Source organism: Stenella coeruleoalba, assembly GCF_951394435.1.
Source record: "Stenella coeruleoalba genome assembly, chromosome: 16".
NCBI lineage: Eukaryota > Metazoa > Chordata > Mammalia > Artiodactyla > Delphinidae > Stenella > Stenella coeruleoalba.
The window spans coordinates 81,878,258-81,901,050 of NC_137162.1; the positions used below are offsets into that span (position 1 = coordinate 81,878,258).

General features: G+C 45.7%; 3 protein-coding genes across 8 annotated transcripts in view; 2 read left to right on the forward strand and 1 right to left on the reverse strand.

The window, feature by feature from the left end:
• The window catches only part of FAM89A (family with sequence similarity 89 member A), a 78,953-nt gene that overhangs the window by 27,094 nt on the left and 29,066 nt on the right, over positions 1-22,793 (forward strand). The gene's annotated exons all lie outside the window — the stretch shown is intronic.
• On the reverse strand, positions 1,355-13,051 carry ARV1 (ARV1 homolog, fatty acid homeostasis modulator; the record flags this gene model as incomplete). Its single annotated transcript, XM_079899333.1, has 5 exons — positions 1,355-1,784; positions 2,805-3,029; positions 5,673-5,826; positions 8,361-8,480; positions 12,842-13,051. 5 exons carry the CDS (start codon positions 13,049-13,051, stop codon positions 1,660-1,662), a joined length of 834 nt encoding a protein of 277 aa, XP_079755459.1. The 3' UTR covers positions 1,355-1,659.
• TTC13 (tetratricopeptide repeat domain 13) overlaps positions 13,229-22,793 on the forward strand; it is a 71,217-nt gene continuing 61,652 nt past the window's right edge. For all 6 annotated transcript variants that reach the window (XM_079899208.1, XM_079899209.1, XM_079899210.1 and 3 more), the window contains exon 1: positions 13,229-13,606. In XM_079899208.1, the coding sequence (XP_079755334.1) occupies positions 13,327-13,606 (280 nt within the window). In that variant the 5' untranslated portion in view covers positions 13,229-13,326. The remainder of the gene's footprint in view (positions 13,607-22,793) is intronic.

Below are 22,793 nucleotides of genomic sequence, written 5' to 3' on the forward strand. Positions count from 1 at the left end.
AGCCGTCAGGAAGGTTCTGTTTCCGTGGGGACGGGCGGGCGGGGTACTGAGTTCGATTTTAGAGGTAATGGTCACACCGTCCTGGCAGCACCTCGGAGGCAGTGGAAGGGCATGAGTGACCTGGCAGAGGCGGAGGGCTAGAGGTGTCAGATCTGGAAAGATCTGGAAGCAACCTGCACTGAGAGATGGGCCAAGGCGTGCGGAAGCCGGGCGTCTGCACGGCAGGAGGGAGAAGCGGAGGGCCGAGGACGGAAGCCGGGCACAGACAGGGAAGTCGGTGACAGAAGGGGCCCGGGCGGCCTGTTTCAGAAGCCAGCTGCTTCCAGCGCAGGGCGGCGACAGGGAGGAGCCTGACAGCCGGCGGCGGCTGCCTTTGATCGCAGGAGCAGCGGCTCGGGGGACTAGGGAGGAAGGACGTGTCACCAAGAGGGAAGGCAGTGGAGAAAGAGGCTCAGGGCAGCTGCTCGCAAGTGGAGAGCTGCACGTGTCTGCTGGCAGAGGGGAGGAGCCGGCATAGACGAGGGAGGATGGAGGGAGCGATGCCTGGCGGGTGGAGAGGACGAGGCTGAGCTGAGCAGGGCGGGGGGCGGGGGGGTAGGGGGAGGCCGAGGTACCGGGAGAGGCGGAGAAGGTCTGCGGGACGCGGAGGACGCGCCCGCCCGCAGCTGCTCGCTCCTGCCCCACGCTTCCCTCACCAGCTGCCCCGCCTTCAAGTCGCCCGTCCTGCCTCAAGGCGGACTGCAGCTGTGGTCCAGACCCCTGAGGGTGACCAGAGGCGGGAGGACAGCTGCAGGGTGGAATCCGCCCGGGGTGCGGGGCGTGGAATGCTGAGCAGGGCTCCGAGGCGGGATGGAGGGAGGAGGAAAGAAGGCAGACGCCAAACAAGTTCCGGAACGGAGGGGGGACACCCAAGGAGTTGGTAAGTCTCAATTCTCAGCAAAGTGACAGCAGAGGCGGAAGGAAGGAGCGCGGGAAGACTTCAGAACAACTGCTCTAAGGCCGCTCTGTGTGTGTGTGTGTGTGTGTGTGTGTGTGTGTGTGTGTTGGGTCCCTAGAGGTGCCCTCGAGACAGGAGCGCCACCCGGCCGTGCTCTGTGCAGACACAGGGACCGCCTGCCAGGCTTCACAGAGGAAACGGCTGGTGGACTCACCCCAAGAGCTCTAACGGGGGCGCTGACAGAAGGGTAGGAAGCTGGCTCGTTTCCAGGGACTAACAGGATAAGGCAACAGCTGCCTCTAGGTTCCAGGCACAGTCAAGAGAGAGGCAAGGGAGGTGAGAAGTAGAGGAAAGTGAGAGGTTTAGGGAAGAGAGGTACAAAAGGCAGCAAAGGCAGGGTTCAGGGGAGGGAGGGAGTGGAATGGTTGGAAAGGGCGGGAGACGGCTGTCGTTCAGAGTCCGAGGTCTTAGGACGAGTGCGTTGGAGGGAAGGTGTTACAGAACTGTGAGAACAGGGCCCCAGAAGCAACAAAAACATAGCTATTGATGTCACTGTGGATGACAAAAGACCCCGAGGGAGATGCAGGTGACCTCGAGGCACCCGGGTGCCAGGGGGTGGGTGATGTATTCTGCGACGACATCTGTCTAGTTTGAGGAGGACGCGTGTCTGCGTGCGCGAACACTGCGAGGTGCTCTCTGTACCTCTGCAAAAGTCTTGAGACTTATGGATGGCAGTCACTTCCAACAGCCCATGCCATCCTCTGGAGGAAGTAGACCATGGCGCTCTCCACCAGTAAGCCACTCAAGATGGCCAAAAAGGAGAGCTTGCGGTTGACGTTTAGGGTCACTGAAAAAGAGAAGGCAACTGATAAGTTCTTAAGAGTTTAATGAAATGATACTGGCATGTAAATTATGTGGTAGTGTGAATGGAGTTGTTCTGTAAAGCTGTTTTTAGAAAATCTGTTTGTTCTTATTAATCTATGCTGTTACTTTTCCATCTGCAAACCTTCTGAGAGAACCAAAGCATCTGCTTTTAACAAAAACACTGAGCCTCTCCTGCTTGCATCAAGACACGGACTCCCATGAATATTACACAGGAAAATGAAAGATTCTAAGGTTATAAAGAGAGTAACAGAAAAAATTTGCTACTCTTGGTTTTATAGTTTACAAGATGATAAACATTATACAAAGTATCAGATAATAGGTCCATTTAAAATAGCACTTCTCACAATGTGTGGGAAAAAGGAAGACACACAGGGCTGCTTACCCCTTCCTTGAACTGTCCTGAGCTGGGAGGCAGGCTGGCACCCTACCCTGGCCTGATAACTGCCGGCCATGTAACCTTGGTCAAGTGCCCACGAGTCATAAAGTGGAGATAATAATGGCTGCCCTACAGACCCCAGGGGATAGATATAATGCATAAAGAAGGCATTTTGAAAACTAAGGAGTACCATGTGGTTAAACTGAACAAATACCGAATGTGTGCTATATGTAAGGCACTATAGAGATGTTAGGCATCGTGATTATTCTACGAAGAATTCCAGCGTTTAACAGGTTATATAAAAACTACTCTATAGGGCTTCCCTGGTGGCGCAGTGGTTGAGAGTGCACCTGCCGATGCAGGGGACACGGGTTCGTGCCCCAGTCCGGTGAGATCCCACATGCCGCGGAGCGGCTGGGCCCGTGAGCCATGGCCGCTGAGCCTGCGCGTCCGGAGCCTGTGCTCCACAGCGGGAGAGGCCACAACAGTGAGAGGCCCGCGTACCGCAAAAAAACCCCCCAAAAAACCCAAAACTACTCTATAGAAACAAGACTTCAAGCTTTCAGATGGGTTGAAAGCTGAGAAAACAATAAGACACGAACATACCTCTAACTGCCTGAAAATTTGACGTAAGGACAAATACTTTAATGAGTCTGAGGCACAGGGGTGTGTAGTCATGTTCCCAGATGACAGCTGGGATGAGCAGGAGTTTTCCGTAGCTGGATAATAACAATGCTTTCAGCAGCAAAGCGAAGTTGGGGTTTTTTTTCGCTGTTAGGGGTCGTTCTACCCACAGGAAAGTAAAGATGCCAGTAAAGTAGGCAGTTTGTTCTAAGGAGGAAATGAAAAATAAAGATATGAATGTCCAATCCAAAGCAGAGCCCCCTAGAAGCAAACCCACAATTCCAAAATGCAGCCCATCAGCTGACCACAAAAGAAATGCTTCACCAAGATCAAAGTTTCTTTTTTGTCCCCTTTTCTTCTTCTTTTTTTTTTTTTAAAATAAACCCCTGTCTCTTGTGTCAAATCCTGTATGATTTCAGAAACGTATTTCAATAATTCTTTCATGAAATACTTCATCACCCTCTGGAGAAAAAGTAACTCCATAAGAACTGTAATCATCAACATTCTAAAGTTCCTTTTAGGAAGTAAGGTTCTGTGTAAACAGCTTTAGTCCTAGCGATCTCCACAGAAAGAACAGACAGGAGAACGGACGCTTTTAAATCTGAAAGGTGGGACCCAGCCTAGGAAGTACCTATGACGATGTTTTTCGTGGTTCATTCTTCTACTCTTTATTGAGTGCCTGTTAGCCATAAGATTCTGAATACTCTATTAGCTAAATTTAAAACTTCCCTTATTCATTTTAACAAACTTTTTGAGTGTAATTCCATATCCTTCCAGAAAGCATTCAGAGACAGAGTCCAGGCTAGAAGAAGCAATAGTTCCCCTGGTGTCCCACAGTCAGAATAGGGCACAATCTGCTCTGTCCCCATCAACTAGGGATTTAACGTTGCTTTGAACTGCACTCTTCTTTTTATGAAGATGGTTAGTGCTGACTTCCCGGCTGCATACATTCTGAATGGTCTGTCCCTAATTCTGCCTTAAGGTTTCTGCAGGATCAGGTTTTTGTGGAACACACGTATCATATTACAGGAGAAACAACTGTATTCTTTCTAAGATGTTTTATAACTGAATCTAGCCAAAATAAAGAGGTTCCAAATATAGGTGATTAGGATCGATCAACATAATTTAGGATGGTTAGCCCACATGAAATTTGATATATTCTTCAGGAGAGACACACTACCTCAGAAGGACTGAAGGGCTTGTCAACGGCAAGGATCTGTTCAAACAGGCAGATCATACAGCCTGGGTTTTGGACCAATAATAATAATAATAATAAAGAACTCCCTAACAACAAGAACCACCTAACGATGGTGGGTTGTCTCCTGTCACTGGGGATACTCAAACCCTCTTGCAGGAATCTAGAGAGAAGGGTTTCTTGCACTGGACAGGAGGGCTGACTAGGTCACCCTCCATAGCTTTCTAGCTTAGAACTTGGGAGACTCAGGGAACTGCAGCTGCCCTTGGGCTCTGCACACTCCTTCACAAGGCAGATGTTGGAGAGCCCCTAGTACTTAAGGCGTTCGTGATCATGTGGCTTCAGTAGGAGCAGCGGTGGAGGAAATGGGAGACAGGGCGCCAGGAGACCTTCCCCTGGCTCTGCGCTGACGGTAACCTGCGGGGGGACTTAGGGTAAACCATTTGCCCTTCCTGTTCCTGTGCTTCCACAGCTGCGGATAGGGAAGGAGCCCCACCTACCCACCGAAGAGGATGGTTGTGAAAACTGAGTTGATAATACCGTAAAAACCGTGTTTAGGTTGTAAAATACTGTGTTTGTGTAAAATATTCTTTATGAGTTGTTTTAGGGATTTGAAACCTAACTAGGGATTAGATTAAGACACATAAAAAAGTTAAGTAACAGTAGAAAAAAATTTCTGATCAAGTGTCAAAATGGCCACTGTAGAGTTGGTGCCACAGAAATTCCAAACTATTTGAAAACAAGCCTGGTTTGCTTTTTAGAGATTATGGACATAGAGCAGTTTATCTAGAGCAATTCTAAGAGGCTTTGCTTTAAAGCTTAAAATTATATTAGGTTCTGGTTCTTGGTTTAGGTGATGTGTTCAAGGATGTTTTTAATATTATTACGTACATTTGGGAATTCTCGGCATATAGATGAATTTTAAAACCTCTGGGACTGGATGAATTTTAAAACCACTGGGCTGAGGGAGTAAGGGCAGATTGAGAAGAAAAAGGGATGAAAGAGGACACACAGTCCAGAAATATGACATTGGAGTGGACTGGAGACAACATTACTAAAATAATATTTCAGTATAATGAAAAGATTGTAGAAGCAGAAAAGCATGGAAACCAGTGAGTAATAAAATAGTCACAGAAATTAATTCAACCCAATTCTGACCTAAGTCACAAATGCAATTCGGAAGAAAAGCCATTTCAGAACTTAAAGAATTTGGGGGAGTAGCCCCTTCCCTGCATGCAGCCAGATATATAACAAGTTTCCCCTATTAAATACATTGCATTAGTACAAGACAGTCAGTATAATACATTGAATAATGCCTGACAATTATCAATCTGTTTTAATAAAGATGAGATTCAGGCAATCTTCAGATTGGATAATCAGAACTTAAATTGAAGAATTTTACTAAAAATACTGTGTCTCAAAATACTTTAGGAAACACTCTGATCTGATAAGCATTATTTCCATGCCATATGTGTGGTAACAAAAAGAAAGCAGGTGATTTATACACACTCACCTAGCAGATTAGTGGTACAGCTGAAAATTTAGTCTCAAGTCTTCTGACTAGCTCCTCTTTACCAGTGATTAAGACCACACACCTTAATTTTAAAATCAAAATGTTAGGTCAACTAAGAATAGAAAGCATGGCTTCTTCCTACCTAGAGAAGCAATTGCAAACATTCTATAGAAATCCCACTCTTTAGCATATCTGATAAAGTCGTCAGGATCAATGCTCCGGCTCGAATCTTGAAGCTGCCACCATCTCAGGTACGCTTCACAAAGCAAACAAAACACGCAGAGTTTTCCGTGCATCTGGTAGGCAAAAAGACATTGCCATGCAATCAGGTAAAGAAACAACTGTACTTAACACCAATAGGCACAGACAGAGCTAACTTCTGTGGTTTTTGAAGGATGTCCCACCTAGTAGCTTGTCAAACTCTGAACTGCCCAATTAAATGCCAACTGTATTCAGTCTGTAACCAGTAGTTCTTAATCAGCAATGTTCAGCAGAAGCATCACATGGGGAGAGTTTTCGAAACACAAATGTCTACGCCCCAGTCCTGATTCAGAATCTGTGGAAGTAAATCCTAGGCACGCATATTTTGAAACAGTTCCAGGCAGAGGGTGAATTTTTTTTTTAACATCTTTATTGGAGTATAATTGCTTTACAATGGTGTGTTAGTTTCTGCTTTATAACAAAGTGAATCAGCTATACATATACATATGTCCCCATATCCCCTCCCTCTTGCATCTCCCTCCCACCCTCCCTATCCCACCCCTCTAGGTGGTCACAAAGCACGGAGCTGATCTCCCTGTGCTATGCGGCTGCTTCCCACTAGCTATCTATTTTACATTTGGTAGTGTACATATAAGTCCATGCCACTCTCTCAGTTCGTTGCAGCTTACCCTTCCCCCTCCCCGTGTCCTGCCCCGAGGTTCTTCATAACCTTTTTTTTTTTTTTTAGATACCATATATGTGTTGGCATACGGTATTTGTCTCTCTCTTTCTGACTTACTTCACTCTGTATGACAGACTCTAGGTCCATCCACCTCACTACAAATAACTCAATTTCATTTATTTTTATGGCTGAGTAATATTCCATTGTATATATGTGCCACATCTTCTTTATCCATTCATCTGCCGATGGGCATTTAGGTTGCTTCCATGACCTGGCTATTGTAAACAGTGCTGCAATGAACATTGGGGTGCCTGTGTCTTTTTGAATTATGGTTTTCTCTGGGTATATGCCCAGTAGTGGGATTGCTGGGTCATATGGTAACTCTATTTTTAGTTTTTTAAGGAACCTCCATACTGTTCTCCATAGTGGCTGTATCAATTTACATTCCCACCAACAGTGCAAGAGGGTTCCCTTTTCTCCACACCCAGAGGGTGAATTCTAATGTGCACCCCTGGTTAAGAATCACTGCTTTAAATAGGAGTTCACCCTCCATTATATTTTCAACATTCATCTGATACACGGAATCCAGCAAGAATTTGTGTGACTCAGGAGAGATGGAAGCAGCAATAAGAGAACAGATTCAACCTGAAGATTTCATGATTCCTCCGAAGAAACGATTAGTCTGAACATGAATTTCTTAAAAAGTGCCCCTAGGTTGGATGAGTATAAATGAAAATAGTGAAAGCAATTAAAAGCTGGAAGTTTTAAAGAGGCTGAAATTTTGGTAAAAACAGAAAATGCTAGGCAACAAGAAGTGGCTTTGTTCCATATATTTCTCCCATGGGTTGACATTTATCAATATAAAGTGGGGAAGAGAAAGTGTGTGTGCAAACTCAGTGTGGTCCAGGGACGAGCGCGGGCTGAGCTGCGCAGGCTCCCCCAGCTGGCGCACTGGCGCTCCTGGCTGCACTCTGCAATTGCCCAGGGAGTTGTAGAAATACTCCTTCCTGGATCCCATCCCCAAAGATTCGCATATAACTGGTTCTGGGTGAGGCCTCGGCGTGGAAGAATTAACTGCTGTCCCCTCCGTCTCCCCCAGGTGGTTCTAATGTGTAGCAAGGTTTGAGACTCAATTATATTACTAATATAAACACTGCCCGCGTTGTTTAACTTGGGGGAGGAGGCACCGGGAAAATAAATTGCACTGTTACTGTCCCCGTTAGCCCAAAATTAGAGGTGCCAGATTTGGCAAAGAAAAATACAGGACACCCAGTTAAATACACATTTTAGATAAACAGCAAATACTGTTTTTGTGTATGTATGTTCCATGCAATACTTAGGACATATGCTAAAAAATTTATTGTTTATCTGACTTCCAAGTTTAATTGGGTGTCCTGTACTTTATTTGTCAACCCTAGCCAAACTATTAAAAGAGTTCACAAGTCAGTATATTAAATGTATATTTCAAAAAAAGAATCCAACTTCATATATTAGGACTTTTCTGATTTTTCACCTCATGTGTTCCCTGAACAGCAGAGTATAACATGCAATAAGTTAAGTTTTTAAAACTTTTTCTTTCAATGTTTGCTTATTTCTTTTAGGTATAATTCTCTCCCTACCAGGTTATATTTAATTTTATTCTGTTCAAAATTATTGAAGTCTGTTTCAAAAGGTAACCTACTAAAAGGCAATCCAGATTATGGTTTGTCAACTTCCTGCTAGTGCCCATATTCTTAAACATACACTAAACACTGTACACTTTTTTAAAAAGCAGTGCCTGCTATTTCTAGAAATTTCCAGACACTGTTGAGATAGAAGACCCACTCTTGTTAGAATTTCTTTGTTTAAATAATATTCTTTAATTCTGTTCAAAATTGTTGATATTATTATTTAAAAATGCAAAATCATCCAGTAAAATTAGAAAAGAAAAAAATTATAACAACTTACATTTATTTTGGTATTGAAAAGAATATGCCTGTAGGCCTGGGCTCTGCATAAAATAGCATTAATCAAGATGATAACAGGATCATACTCGATATATTTGTCTACAGGTTTCTGGCAGGATTTCTGAAATAATGCAAGATAACATTAGAATAAACATATTCATACATTCTGAAATCTTAAAGGATTTCAAAACAGAGGAGTCTATTTTGGATTTGTATGGCAATAAGGTTGTATCAGCATTTATTTAAATAAACTTCCATTCAGATACAAGATGTTCATCTGCATAAGACCTGGTTTCAGAAATGCCTAAATAGAATCTTCTAGGCTAAAAATATTAATCTTTTAATCTCATATTTAAGAAGACCCAAAAGATATTTGATTTAAAGACTGATTTTAGGCAGGAAAGTATCTCAGAGCACGCTACTTTCAATTTGTAGGAATTATTATAAAATAAGTAAGTTTATAATGTACTTTCATTGCCTGTTGGCTAGATGGCTCCAACTTTGTGGTTCTTGAAACATGATTTGGAGAAAAGGGTTCAGAAAAGTAACCCTGCACCCAGAGCTTCTGAGAGCTCCAGGCAGGTAGGAATCCTCGGGTGGCACATACCAAGAGAAGCCTGTCTTTCTCTCCATGGAGAACGTGGCAAGAAAATGGTCCTTCTCTGCCATAGTAGACACTGGAGAACGCTGGCTGTATGCAAGGAACGGGGTTGTGCCGCCTGATTCTGAGTTGCCCAAATCAAGGCTCCCTGGGCTTTCAGCCATTCCTATTAAAGGGCTTTTTTTTTTTGGACACGTGATTACAATGTTATGAAATCCCAATACCATCAGAACATATAAAATGCAGGTATAGGAGAACAAGCTCATTAGAAATGACATTTGAAAGAGAGTATTAGCTACAAAGTTGCATCAAGTGTCCTATTCACTGCATAAACTAATGGCTACAATTGAAACACAAAACATTTTGAAACTTTGAGGGGATAAAATAGAAATAGAAGAAGTGATAGATATGCAAACACACCAGGATGGCCTTTTAATTATATCAAAATGCTAGGAGAAGAATGGAGTGCGTTGAAGAATATGAACCCTGCCTTCCCAATGTCACCAAGTTAGATTCAATTCCAATTCAAAGCTTCTCCACTTCACTCATGTCGTTACAAGAAGTGTGTATGTCTGTCTAGTCATCAGGTGAACCAATGAAGGGAGATGTGCTATTACTCCAAATTTAAATCCACCTAATAGATCTGAGGTTTAAGAGGTTAGGCTTTTTAGCTGAGCAAAGAGTAAGCCAGTATCTAAACAGAAGCCACAGAATCAGAAATTCTATCTACATGACAGAGCTGTTTTCTAGAACCTCTCCCTGTGCTCCTCATGTGGAGAACACTTCCTCTCTTTATACAAATGAGAATGGAAGACCAGAGATGCTACTTCACTTTAAAATGAAACTGCAGACTGGTCAGGGATCCTCTCTTTGTCCTTTAAAAGTTCCCTAAAACCCATCTTCTGACAGCATCACAAGTCTAAGACAGGAGGTAGGCAGAAACCAGCAGCAGGAGACACAGCAGCATAGTTACTCCTTTTGCAATCGTTTGTCTGACATACGTGTTTGGAGTGCCTATTACACTCACAACAGCTCTCTTTACTTAGCCATGTCTATGGACCAGGCACTTCCACAGTGCTAGATACTTTCCTTGAGACATAGGCTCTACCCTCAAGGACCTTACAGTTTAGAAGGGGAAGTCAAATAAACATGCTACCGTAAGTGCTACAATGGAATGAGCACAGGGTGACATGAACCCCAACAGAAGAGGCAGCTGCTGGTATCATGGGACATGCTATGTGCTCTGCCCATCTCCCTTTCCCAACATGCTGAGTATTTTAGAAACATTGAGAATTCATTAAAGTCTGCTGGTTCCCTCCCTATCAGTTTAGGCCACATTTTTTCCTTGTTCTGCTTCTGTTATTTGCTTTTCCCTTGAGTGCTTCCTTCACCTTGAACGTAATGAGTCAAACCACACACACACGCACAAGACGAGCAAATGTGCTAAAACGTCTGACTGGGAGACAGCTAAATGCGGTAGAAATGCTTTCTTGTTCTGGCAAGGTGGTTCTATTCCGTATCATTTATTACTCAACAGACAAGTATCCTGAAAGAGAAAGCTGTCCTCTAAGAAATCCCTGCAGCACAGGGACCGTGCACACCCGGGGAACTGAAATACTGCTTCCACCAGCTCAGTTTTAACATGGATATGGCTTAGTTTCTGCTGCTATGTTCTCTAATTCTATAATGAATCACATCTCTTTCAGAATATAAATTGGCCATTTTTTTTCATGAATATTCTTGCTGCTTCTTCCTGCCCATCATCTCCAGGACTAACCCCTTCCCCACTCATTCTCAAATTTTAGCTCCACAATAAGCAAACATATCTGAGAAGTGGAACCTGTGAGGGCAGTGCTGTCTTATTCATCTTTGCACCCAGCACCCAGGGGTGAAAACTGCATCTTGTTGCCCTGAACAGAACTAAAACTTGAGACAGTCTCAAAGGAGTCTTGTTTTGTTTTGTTTTGTTACCATAATGGATTTAGCAAATATCTGAGCACTTAAAATAGGCCAGGCTCCTCAGGATATTAAAAGTACAATATCTTTAATATAACTCTAATAAATTGTGAAGCGCTGAAGCAGAGAGAGTGACTAAAAGCAAGGGACATGCTTCCATTAGAAGAATGTTAGAGAAACACAGATAAGCAAGCTGGGAGAAATGGCAAGAAAAAGCAAGAAGAGCAAAGGGAAGGGAGATTAGAATGAAAAATACTGGTAGGAGATCAGGCTGAGTATACTGCTGACTCCAAATACAGCAGAGAAGAGATCAAAGTACCTATAAGTTACCGGCTGTAACCACTTAGAAACTTTGTATATTTTTTCCCAACAAAGAGCCTGATGTCTAAACACTTTTTCCGTTTAATCCCAGGACTTGGGCTGCCTTTACAAAGTTAATTAATTTATGGTTTGATTTTCAGAGCCTGGCATCACATGAATGATTTATCTGAGTAATGCAATCATGCATATCATTAAGCATTAGCATGATATAAACAAGGATACTACCTACTCTGTTTCATTAGGGAATGACTGTACAGTAATCCATAATGTACAGTGCCACCGTTCAGTATTCCAAATATTACTCTAAAATCTGTCTCCTGGGTGAGAAAGTGCAATGTCTGGGGGAAAAAAGTGGGGGAGAGTATAGCTGTTGACCTAAACAGCTATCCAATAATTATTTTCTCTTTACATAAGTAAAGGTATAGAGAAGCCAGCGTCTGATGATTTGAACAGGGATTTTGTTGTTGTTAGCTTAATGCCAATATTTTTTTTAAATACAGATTATTACAAATCACTGCTAACTAAAATGCATAGGCATTTACTAGCTTTTCTTTGGACAAACTATATTCACAGTTACGTGGCTGTCGTCTTTTAGACGGGCCATTTAATTGGCCTAGTCCAAAGCCATTAAGTTTAGACCACATATAACTTACTGTTCTCTCATACCGGGATGGCCTAGGATATGATCATCTAAAAAACCTAGAAATGGTTCACTCATTCAACAGATATTTATTTAATACCTACTATGTGTCAGACACTGTCCTGGGTGGTCCAACTACATTAATGAATAAAATATACACAGTCTCTGTCCTTGTGTCGCTTACATTCCAGTGGGAGGAGACAGGCAATAAATAATAAAGTCGATTATATACAATATTAGAAGATGATAGGTACTATGGAGAAAGATAAGCAGGGAAGGGTGATAAGGTATACCAGCCTTGAAGGGGGGCTCATCATTTTTAATAGGGTGGTCAGAGTAGGCCTCTCTATAAGATATTCGAGAAAAGTCCTTGAAGGAGGTGAGGGAATGAGCCACACAGATACCTGAGAGAAGACTGTTCCAGGCAGAGAATTTTTACTTCCTCATTTTTGGTTTTTATATCACCAACGTCTAGCATACTTTGCACATAATACTCTACATGCAAAAACCACAGCGGATGAAGCTTGAAAAAGTATTCTAGGAGAATTTACTATAGGTTATGAAGTGTAAAGATGGTAACATCTATCAAAGGGAGAATAAGAATGAAATAGCTTTGGCGTGAGCCCAAATGTCACCCTAATCCGATCTTTAAATTTCTACGCACAACACCTGCATCCATCTCCGTCCGAGGATTCGTTCGCCCGGAGCAGCAAACGTGACCGGCATGAGAAAAGCGCTGTAGGGTATGACTTCTCTACCACTACAGGGATTCATGCAAAGGTTCTACTGAGCAGGAACGGGAATGTCAAGCATCGAACTGAAGTCTGTATTAGAGGACCCTGAAACTCGTTGGTTTTTTATTTTTATCACCCTAAAAATCTGGTAGAGGTACCATGGGCTCTCGCGGTTCCCAAACCTCGCTGCGCCATTTCTTCCCCAAGGACAGCCCACACCTGACACTCACACAGATGGTTATCTTCAGCACGCCGTGGCTGTAGTCTCGGTACAACTCCTTGGCCTCTTGGTTGCATTCGATGCACCTGTACTGGCAGGAGGCCGAGGCAGCAGCAGTAGGAGGAGTCACTGCCACCCCATCCGTCTTCCCCTTTCCAGCTGTCACCCCCTCGGCGTTCCCCTTGCCGGGCCGAAGCCCACTCCGCCCATCAGTGCTCATTTCCACGCAACTGCGGGCCAGAACTTCCGATTCAGTGGCGGGGAAGACGTCAGACGCCAGACCGGAAGCCTTGCGCGGCGCGGTGCTTACCGGGACTCGCAGTCCCAGCACTGAAAAGGGGCTCGCAGGCTGGCTGAGCTGGGACTACAACTCCCAGGAGGCGTTGCCACTCCCCTTCTCCTGCCCCCTCGCCACGGCCCACCTGCCAGCCGCAGGTTCAGGCTGGGAGGCCGCAGTGCGCGGCGAGGGCTGCCGCACATGCGCCCTGAGGGAAGATGGCACCTGCCGGCTGCTGGTGCTGCGGCTGCTGGGGCGGCGCTGTGGCCGCTGCGGGCGCCGCCCGGCGAGTCTTGGTTCTGCTGCTGCTGCTGCTGCTGATGCTGGGGGTTCTGTCCAGCGGGCCGCGACCAGGCGCCCTAGCCACCGAGCACTACTCGCCGCTGTCCCTGCTCAAGCAGGAGCTGCAGCACCGGCAGCAGCAGGAGGCCCCGGCGGGCGGCGGCTGCAGCCCGCAGTCCGGAGACTGGGGGGACCAGTACTCTGCCGAGTGCGGCGGTGAGTGGGCGGCGGCGGCGGGCGGGCGTCCGGGTTGCCGCGGAGCGCCGGCGCGTTGGGTCCGGGGGCTGCGGGCCCCGGGGCCGATGTGTGGGCCGCCCGGGCCTCGCCGGCACCGGCCGCGGCGCGTGCCCCTGCGGGAGCCGGCTCCGCGAAGTGTCACGCCGGGGCTGCTTCCCGCCGCTCACACCCACGCCGCTGCGCGCCCTCCTCCCGAGACCGCCGTGGGGAGGCCGGTGGATAGTGAAAAGAGCTGACAGCATGCCCCCGAGGCCAGGGCGGCCTCTCTGCAGCCCTGGCAACTTTTGAGAGGGTGGAGGAGGAGATGGCAGGTGGCCCGGGGCAGCCCCAGTCCCTGCTCTGGCCCCCGCGGGTGCTGTGGGAGCGAGGGAGGGACCGACGGACAAAGAGGACCGGACCCGCGCCCGGAGCGGGGCTGTCTGGCCCATCTTAGGCCTGGAAATCAGGTTTCCTGACCTCCCGATTGACGTATTGTATCAAACATAGCCTGTAAAAATGTGATCCCTGGGAAGAAAGGAGGGAACAGAAGAGTAACCCCATTGAATCTGTTCATTGACATCTTGCTCCCAGGCGTTTTAAGGTTGACCTGTGATCTGTCAGGTGTCTCCCAGAGAGTCAAAAGGGCCCTGCGGGCCTGTGTACGTCAGAGCTGTGTGTGTGTGGGAACTGGGCCAGTTCATTCATTAAGATTGGGCGCTATTGGCCTCAGTTTAAGGTCCTGGGCAGATTCCTCAGGGGCAAGGTAGATATGTACATGTTTCGTTTTGAAGGTCTGTAGTGAGTCTTTTTACTCTTTAATCCCCTCCCTTGTCCTTTCCCTTTCCTCTTGCCCTCCGTGAGTTCCCCTAAGGCTCGCTGTTGAAACGTCCGGGTCTACCTAACTCACTAGGAGCTGGCTGGTTGCTTTTATGGCCTGACAGCAGTCTAGCATTGTGTACCTGGGAAGACGATAAGTATTTTTTGGTTGAGATGAAATGTCCAGGTTAGCACAGTCAGTCTGATTTCCTTTCAGCACAATCTGACTTCCTTGAGGACGTCTCGCTCACCGAGGGCTATGTGACTTCTGTATTTTGAAGTAAGCCGTGGCTGGTAACAGCATGAACGCCATGGCCAGCACTGCACAGTGGCAAGAGGATGGCTTTTACCCTCTGTCACTTTCTGTGACTCCGAGCAGGTTGATTGCCTGTCTTTGCAAAATTGCCTCCTCTGTAAATTGAAGACACTGTTCCCCAATTACAGGGTTTTATTTTCTTCACAAGGATGCCGTGAGGGAAATGGGAAATCGCGATCGTACACGTACGCGGTGCTCGCTGTGTGCCCTGTGCCGTTGTGACAGCCTTAGGTTGGTTAGGCAGTACCCTCAGCCTGCCAGAGCGCTGGTAACTACATCATTGGGTGGTAGCTCCTTTTCTCAGAGGAGAAGACGGGGGCACAGTGAAATCATCACTTTCCTGAGGGCCCACAGCTGGAAGGGGAGGAGCCCAGGTGGTCAGACTCCAGACAGCATTTGTCTGAAGCACTCAATGATTATAGTTAGGGAAAAAGCATCTGTAATATTTACAAACATACAATAGGTAGTGTGTAAATCTTCCTTTCCTTTCCCTCCTGTATTCATGTGATGCTCACTGGCTAAGGGAGACCCAGATTCTAGGCGAAGAAAGATACAAATTATGAAATCAATTGATACTATTGCTATAGGTGGCTCATTTCACTTTGTAGCGTCAGGCTTACGCCAATGGTTAAGAGTCCTCGTTTGAGCCACCTCTGACTTGTATTATTCTTTTCACCCAAATCGTGATAAATGTAGGTTGTTAGAACCGGGGCATTTGGAGGAATCCTGTTCATTCTCCGTTCCCTCACATATGGAGACCATTATCTAATGTTCTCTGCTTCAGAGGATAAACACTGTATTATGAGGCTTTAAGCATAATTTATTTAAATGTTTCCATTTTCTCTTTATCCCCTCCGTGTAGTACTTATTTTCTTAGTTTAGAGTTAAGAACGTGCTGTTGAAAATTGGTGACACGTCTTCCAGACGGCCTTCCCTGGGCTGACGTGAGTGTCCCAGTGGCTGCCGACAGGTGCTGCAGTGGCTTTGCTGTTCCCGCGGCCACCTCAGGAAATGACCCCCAGGGTCAACTGCTCATGCTACCTGGGCCTCCAGGTGTTCCGCTTAGCTTTGCTGGCTGCAGTGTGTGACAAAAGCCGTCTCTTTTGTGGTAGAAACTCACCCACCTGTCTCTCATTTCTCCTTCCTTGTCCTAGACAGCCAGGTAGAAGCAAGTGAAACCTGCGTCAGTCCCTCTCTGTTCCAGGAAGAACAGCAATTCAGGGTTTACAGCGAGCCAGATTGTCGCCTGAGGGGTTCATGCTCTGCATCGAGAGCCCCCATATGGTCGGCATTAGGGTCTAAGCAAGTGCTGGGATCCAGAACTGATCAGTTATTCAGAATCAAGCCCTGCCCTCACCGACTATTTATTAATCACGTCACTGGCCCTGCTGGCTCATCCAGCCCAAGCCTATCCCTATGCAGAGGGCAGCCACGGCTGCACAGCCCCTTTTCAGAAGCCTGCCCCCTGCTTTTGGGTATAAATGACTGAGTTGATGCCTGCAGGGGTCTGAATGTGCACACCTTCAGATGAGCTGCGTATGTATTCTCTTAAGGCGGAACCTCCAGTGATTGTAGGGCCGAAGAGGACGGCTGGTGGGAGCTGTCTGGACAGCAAAATGACAGTGGCCGAAATCCAGGCCCCAGGGAGCAGCCTCAGGGGGCCCAGCTGCCCAGACGGCTAGCACGAGTGATCTCAGTGCCACGGACCTCAGCCCGGCTTTTCTGTTCCCCAGCCCCCCTTCAGCACGTTTTTACATTTCGCTTTTTATTTGAAAAGCATGTGTAACCACAGACTTCGGATATTCTGTTTTCCCGTGGTGAAAATTACCTTGCTCTTTTAAAAACACGAACACTGTAATGTACATATTTTTCAAATAAAAGTAAATGTCCCCTCCCTTCCTTGTTACCTTTGCCCTGTTTGTAGTTTGGAACTGTGGGAAGAAATAAGGAACAGAAGTTTTCCCCTAATTCTTTTCCTCGGGTTTATCCTTGTCAACACTGCATCCTTATTTCGCACAGTACTTGACACTGAAGTAGGTACTGTTTTTGTCTCCATTTCATGTAAGGGGAAACTGAGGCAAAGAGAAGTTAAGAATGGTCACGCAGAGAGTCGAGCCAGGATTTGAACCTGGCCTCCCGACCGTTTGTAAACTTCCCGTCAGTAATATTTGCGTGTTAGTATAATTTCATACTAATATAATTGATAAAGTCCTATGCCCTTAAGCTTTGTTTGTTGTAAGTTATAGTCTTAGGTAACTTGTCCTAGAATTTTATGTTTACGTTATGTGCAAGGATGCTCCATTGAGCTTAATACTTGAACCGTAGAGGGGACTGGATCTGTTCTTTTTTTAAAAGATTTATTTATTATTTATTTTTAAATTTTATTTACTTCGGCCGTGTTGGGTCTTAGTTGCAGCACGTGGGATCTTTGTTGAGGCATGCGGGATCTTTCATTGCGGTGCGTGGGCTCTTCATTCTGGTGCGTGGGCTTCTCTCTAGTTGCGGCGTGTGGGTTTTCTCGTCTCTAGTTGTGGCGCGCAGGCTCCAGGGCGTGTGGGCTCTGTAGTTTGTGACACGCGGGCTCAGTAGTTGTGGCACGCGGGCTTAGTTACCCCGCAGCATGTGGGATCTTAGTTCCCTGATCAGGGATCGAACCCTCATCCCTTGCATTACAAGTCAGATTCTTTACTACTGGACCATGAGGGAAGTCCCTGGATCTGTTTTTTACCTTGGAAACCTGTTTGTGTGCCTCCTAGATTCTACTCAGTGTTGTAGACCCTGGGGTTACAGCACGGTCGGCTGAGTTCCTCAGTGGAGCCTGTGTTCTGGTGGGGGAAGGAGCGGTGTGCAATAGGCCTGGTGATAAGCGCCTTGAGGAATAGAGTGGTGTGGGGATGCTTCTTTGAGAGGTGGCCTGGGAAGGCCTCTGCTAAGGTGACACGAGCAAAGACCCGGATGGAGTGAGACTCAGAGAGAGAGCTTAGCCATATCTTAACTTGACCCTGACCCCCTGATTGTCACAGATCTGGTAAAGTAAGATCTAGTTAAGTTGTAACTTGTCCACTGATTCAAGAATTCAGGTTTTCTCATCTGCTCTTCCTACCAAAGTTAAGCTGCATCTTATTCCAGTGCAGCATTCGTCTGTATTAAATGTCTTTATGTGTTCTTTATAGACGGTCCACCTGTATTTTAGTTCAAACATATGCATTTCTAGTACTTGTTTCAAAACGACTTTTGTTTTCCTTATTTGAAAATGTATTAATAAGAACAGTGAATTTATGTGTTTTTCTTTTTTTTTTTTTTTAACTGCCTTCTTGAGAGTTTTTTGTCTGCTCCTAGGTGAGGTAGCTTTGTACTTGATGTCTTTGTGGTCGTTTTCATCTAACTGGTGACATTAGCACTGTCCATGCTTAATGCCTCAGTGGAGTTCAATGATTAATTTGCAACCTGAAGTACTTTTCTTTAGCTTGTTGAAATTAACAATCCCAGATTTGAGTTTATTTCATTTTCCCACTGTTCTTTGTGGAGAATGGAACGTTAGTGTCTGTCCGATTTGGGAGCCTTAACTGCCAGAAAAACAAGGAAGTAGCTGTGAACCTAGCTCTGTGTTTTTGACAAAGTCAGTCAGACTTAAAGAGATTGTCAGTATTTATGGTCTCTCTCTTAACTGAGGGATTGGTTATTTAAATACATGCAATCGGTCTTAATGCTCACAGCCTTAAATTACTGCCGTGTCTTAGAGGTGGTAAGGAATCAATAGAGGGAAACTTCTATAATGAGAGCTGTTTCCTCTTTTGCTCTGGCTGCGGGGAAGTTTAGAGCCAAGTTTTTTACGCTCAGTTACGGAAGCTGTGGTAACCCTTACTGATAGTGTATTTGCTTGATCCTTTTTCCCCTTGGCCCTGATTTTCTGCGTTAGTTATCATACCCAGTTTTGTGGCAGATCTCTTCTGATCTTTTCAAGACATACACAGTAAATTTGACGGTGTAAAGGAACTAGCTTGTTTTGAGCACAGAGACTGAGGCACAGAGTGATGAAGAGATTCGTGTATTGTTACCTCAACCAGCCCAGACGACTGATCGCTGTGAGGGGGAACAACATTTTTCAGAAAGTCATCTGATTCAGGGGTGGCTCTTTGTCGTGAGAGCCCTGTGAAGCTGGTAGCCCATGGTATTTGCATACTCGTTAGCTTCTTCCTGTAGATACGTTGTCGTTAAGAATTACATTTACCTTTAACAAGTTTCTGTGCACTGGTAGGTGTGTTCAGCTTTGGGTGACAGAGGTTAATTCTCTTCCCCTCTGGATGAGGGCAAAAGATATGTGGCCTGGTTTTTTTTTGATTTGTTTGTTTTTTTGCGGTACGCGGGCCTCTCACCGCTGTGGCCTCTCTCGTCGCGGAGCACAGGCTCCAGACGCTCAGGCTCAGTGGACATGGATCACGGGCCCAGCCGCTCCGCGGCATGTGGGATCTTCCCGGACCGGGGCACGAACCCGTGTCCCCTGCATCGGCAGGCGGACTCTGAACCACTGCGCCACCAGGGAAGCCCTGGCCTGGGTTTTTAAACCTACATACCTGGAGCATGTGACTACAGGAAGTGGCAGAGTACTTTCCATATAAAAACTTTTCAAGGAGTCTCTTTTACAGCCTGTAGAGACAGCTTGGTTTCTTTGCACTCAGTAGATACTTGCCTGACTGACCAACTTATAAAGCATCCCCTCTTCACAGTGTAGTGTTTTAAAGAGGTCATCTTATCTTTTTGTTTGAGCTTGTTATCTTGCAGATAGAATAAGTACAAAATTTATTAAAATAACAGAATTTTAATACTTTTCCCTTCGGGTTAATGCTTTCCAACATTTTCCTTCTGCTGTCTTTATTTTTACTCTTTATTGAAATATGACATATGCAGAAGAATGCGTGCATCACAAGTGTAACGCTCCATAGATTTTCACAAACTGAGTAACGCGTGTAACCAGAAAGAACCCCAAAGAACCCCAAATCAATAGCTGCTATCTGTTTTAAAGCATGCTAAGAAAGGCTTATTCTACGTCACCCTTGTTTCATTGGGAAATATTTGCTGTGGCTTCATTTCTGCCTCAGGAACCGGCACAGTGCATGGACTCTGCTCAGGCACTGGCGTTCTTCACACAGGTGCCCGGGGGTCCTGTGTCAGGTGGTCTGTCCTCCACCTGGCACGACTTCTGCACGAAAGACCAGTTGACTTCTCTTGTGACTTTTTCCTGCCTGTGTTTGGAGTGTTCTAAGTGACACTGTGTTTCCTTATCTCTAACGGTTTCACATCATTGCCTAGATCTGCTTCAGCCTTCCCAGTAGAGCTGATGACGTTTGACAGTACGTGTGGGCTTATGCGAAACTCTTCAGCTCTTAAGAGCGCGTGCCACCCTGAGCCTGCGATGCATTTGCAGCGCAGTTTATAACCCCAGGCTAAGTGAGCAGCCTTTGTGGTTACGGCCCGCTGGCCAGTATGCTGGCGGCAGCACCTGCCATCCTGTTCTGTTCCTGGATCGGCGCCCCGTAACTTGCTTCCATGCTTCTTTTTCCATTCTGTGCAGCTGACCAACTCCTTTTCTTTTGGTTTTATACCTTCTTTACAAGTACTTTACTTTTAAAATACTTTACTGAGTTAATACAGCTTCAGTCAAATTACATTCATGTTTTGCTAAAAAGCCGTCCTGTCTCTTTTAAGATGGCTTTTGCAGATCCTTGTTCTAGAGGACTAGTTATGTGTTGACTTTATAATCTAATTCTCAGTGGGCGGCCTCTATTTTCAAGTTGTTTTATGATACCTTACACATCTCAGGCACTGATGAATAGTATTTTATTAGAACAAAAGAAGCATATAAATTCTTCAGAGGAGAATTTTCCCTGTTATTACTTTTCCTGGTATTACATTCTAAAGGAAAAGTACCACCTGGGACCATCCAGCAAGGTAATCTACAACGTCCTTGTTACTGAACCGAACTTGAGTCTGCACGCCCACAGCACCGCAAAGCCAGTCTGCTGACACCGGGCTGTGGTGAAGGAAAGTTCGATTATCTGCAGGGCGCCAAGCCAGGAGGGCTAGCAGCTTATGCTCAGAAAGTCCAAACTCCCCGATGGCTTTCAGGGAAGGGTTTTAAAGGCAACATTTGGGGTGAGAGTTGTAGCCTGTGCACTTCCTTCTGATTGGTTGGTGGTGAGGAAATAAGGTGATGTTTTGGGGATCTTAATCATCAAGCTTCTGGTTCCAACCAGTCTGGCTTGTGATCAGCAGGTCGTCACCATCGTCCACCTGGGTGGGGTCTTAGTTTCTGCAGAACAACTCCAAGGTTATCGTCCTTTAGGAGGAACTAGGACTTCTGTCGCTGAACTGTTTAAGCTACCATTACGTTTCTTGCTTGACCTTTTTTCCTTAGTTTCTGCATTCCCTCACTTCCCTAATTGGTAACTGCTTGAGTCTGCTCTTTGGAACTCAGGGAAGACCTAGGAGACTAAAGCCTTTTTCCACAAACAAGGAACAGGTGACATGAGGGGCTTTGGTACCCGGGAGGACCCCGCAGGGGTCAACCCTCCCCCCACCTTTCCTTTGATACGCCTCAATCTTGAGGGGGAACAGGGAGCAGGATAGGAAAGAGAATAAAGTCTTGGATAGACAGGTTAATCATAAACTTGACAGGCAGCTTGGTTTCAGGGGGGCCTAGCTTCACTCTCAACAGTGGTTGTCTTACAAATGCAGAAACTGATAAAAGCAAAGTTTCTTGGGTTTTAAGCTCTGAAATATATATCACGTTAAACTTAGTCATGGCTGTTCTAAGATGTACTTAAGGAGAGAAGGAATCTTCTTGTTCATTTTTTATATGTGTTTCATACCTGCATATCTGTGCAAAAACGCTTTTACCAGAATTACTCATTAAAGTCCAGTTATTGACAAAAAAAAAAAAAAAAAGCAAAGGTACTACAAGTTGATGCCGTGTAGCACCTGTTGACCTTCAGGGAGCTCCTCCAGCCACGGTAATGCGGTCTACTCGTCCCGGGTTACCCTACACCTGGGACCAGAATTGTCGATAAATATGTGGTCCTGACTTCCAAGTTCTGGCTCCTCCATGGGAAAAGCCCAGTCATCCTTGTGTTCAGGTGAACCTGGCCCACCATCTGTTATACCTAGAGCCAGGTGGTCAAGTGATGGGCACAGAAGCAGCTGTGGAATTCCTTGTGAAACATTTTCCTTCGGGGAAACACAAACTTTCAGTCAGCTTTCCCTTGCAGGACAGGAATGTGTGACACACGCATGCTCTTTGCAGTAACACCGCCTCTCCTCAGCAGGAGGCAATGCTGTCCTCTTATTTGATTGAGAATTTCCACGCTTTCCCACCATTCTAGCTGTCAGCCCGCCCACAGCTGTACTTATAGCCTTTGCCTGCGGTCCTGTCTCCTTGGAGGACCCGTGGCTTCTGCCTGGTGCAGCGCCCATCTTGAAAAAACAGGCAACAAAGACAGGACCACCGAGTCCTTCCAGCCACCACCTCATCTCTCTGTTCCCTTTTACAGCAGAATTCCTCAAAGAAGATGTTTATATACACCGTCTCAATGTCCTACAGTCAGCTCCTGTCTCTCCACCGAAGATGCTCTTCTTAAAGTCAGCTGTGTGTAAGGTTGAGGGCGAGAAGAAAGAAGTTGGATGGCATTGCTGTAGTAGACTATTACAAGGACCCCGCTTTGGCAGAATGAGCGGTGACAAATGTGCCGTGTGCCCCTATCGATGGGGTGTCCTAGAGCGCATCTGTGGCGAATCTTCGCTTCATTGTTTCTTCATTTTTGTGACCTTAAACGTGTCCATTAACATTGAGCATCATTCCCCACGTGTACAGTGAGCCCAAGGTATGTTCCACCAGCCTCAGAGGATGGAGGACCAAAAGAAATAATGTCTGTGAAAGTATTTTGAAAGCTGTAAAGTACTGTGAAGGCCAAAATAAACTTCAGGAAAGCAGGAAGAAGAAATTTACAAGAAAAACCCAGCAATTTTAGCCTAGATGTATATACTAACATTTAACAATCA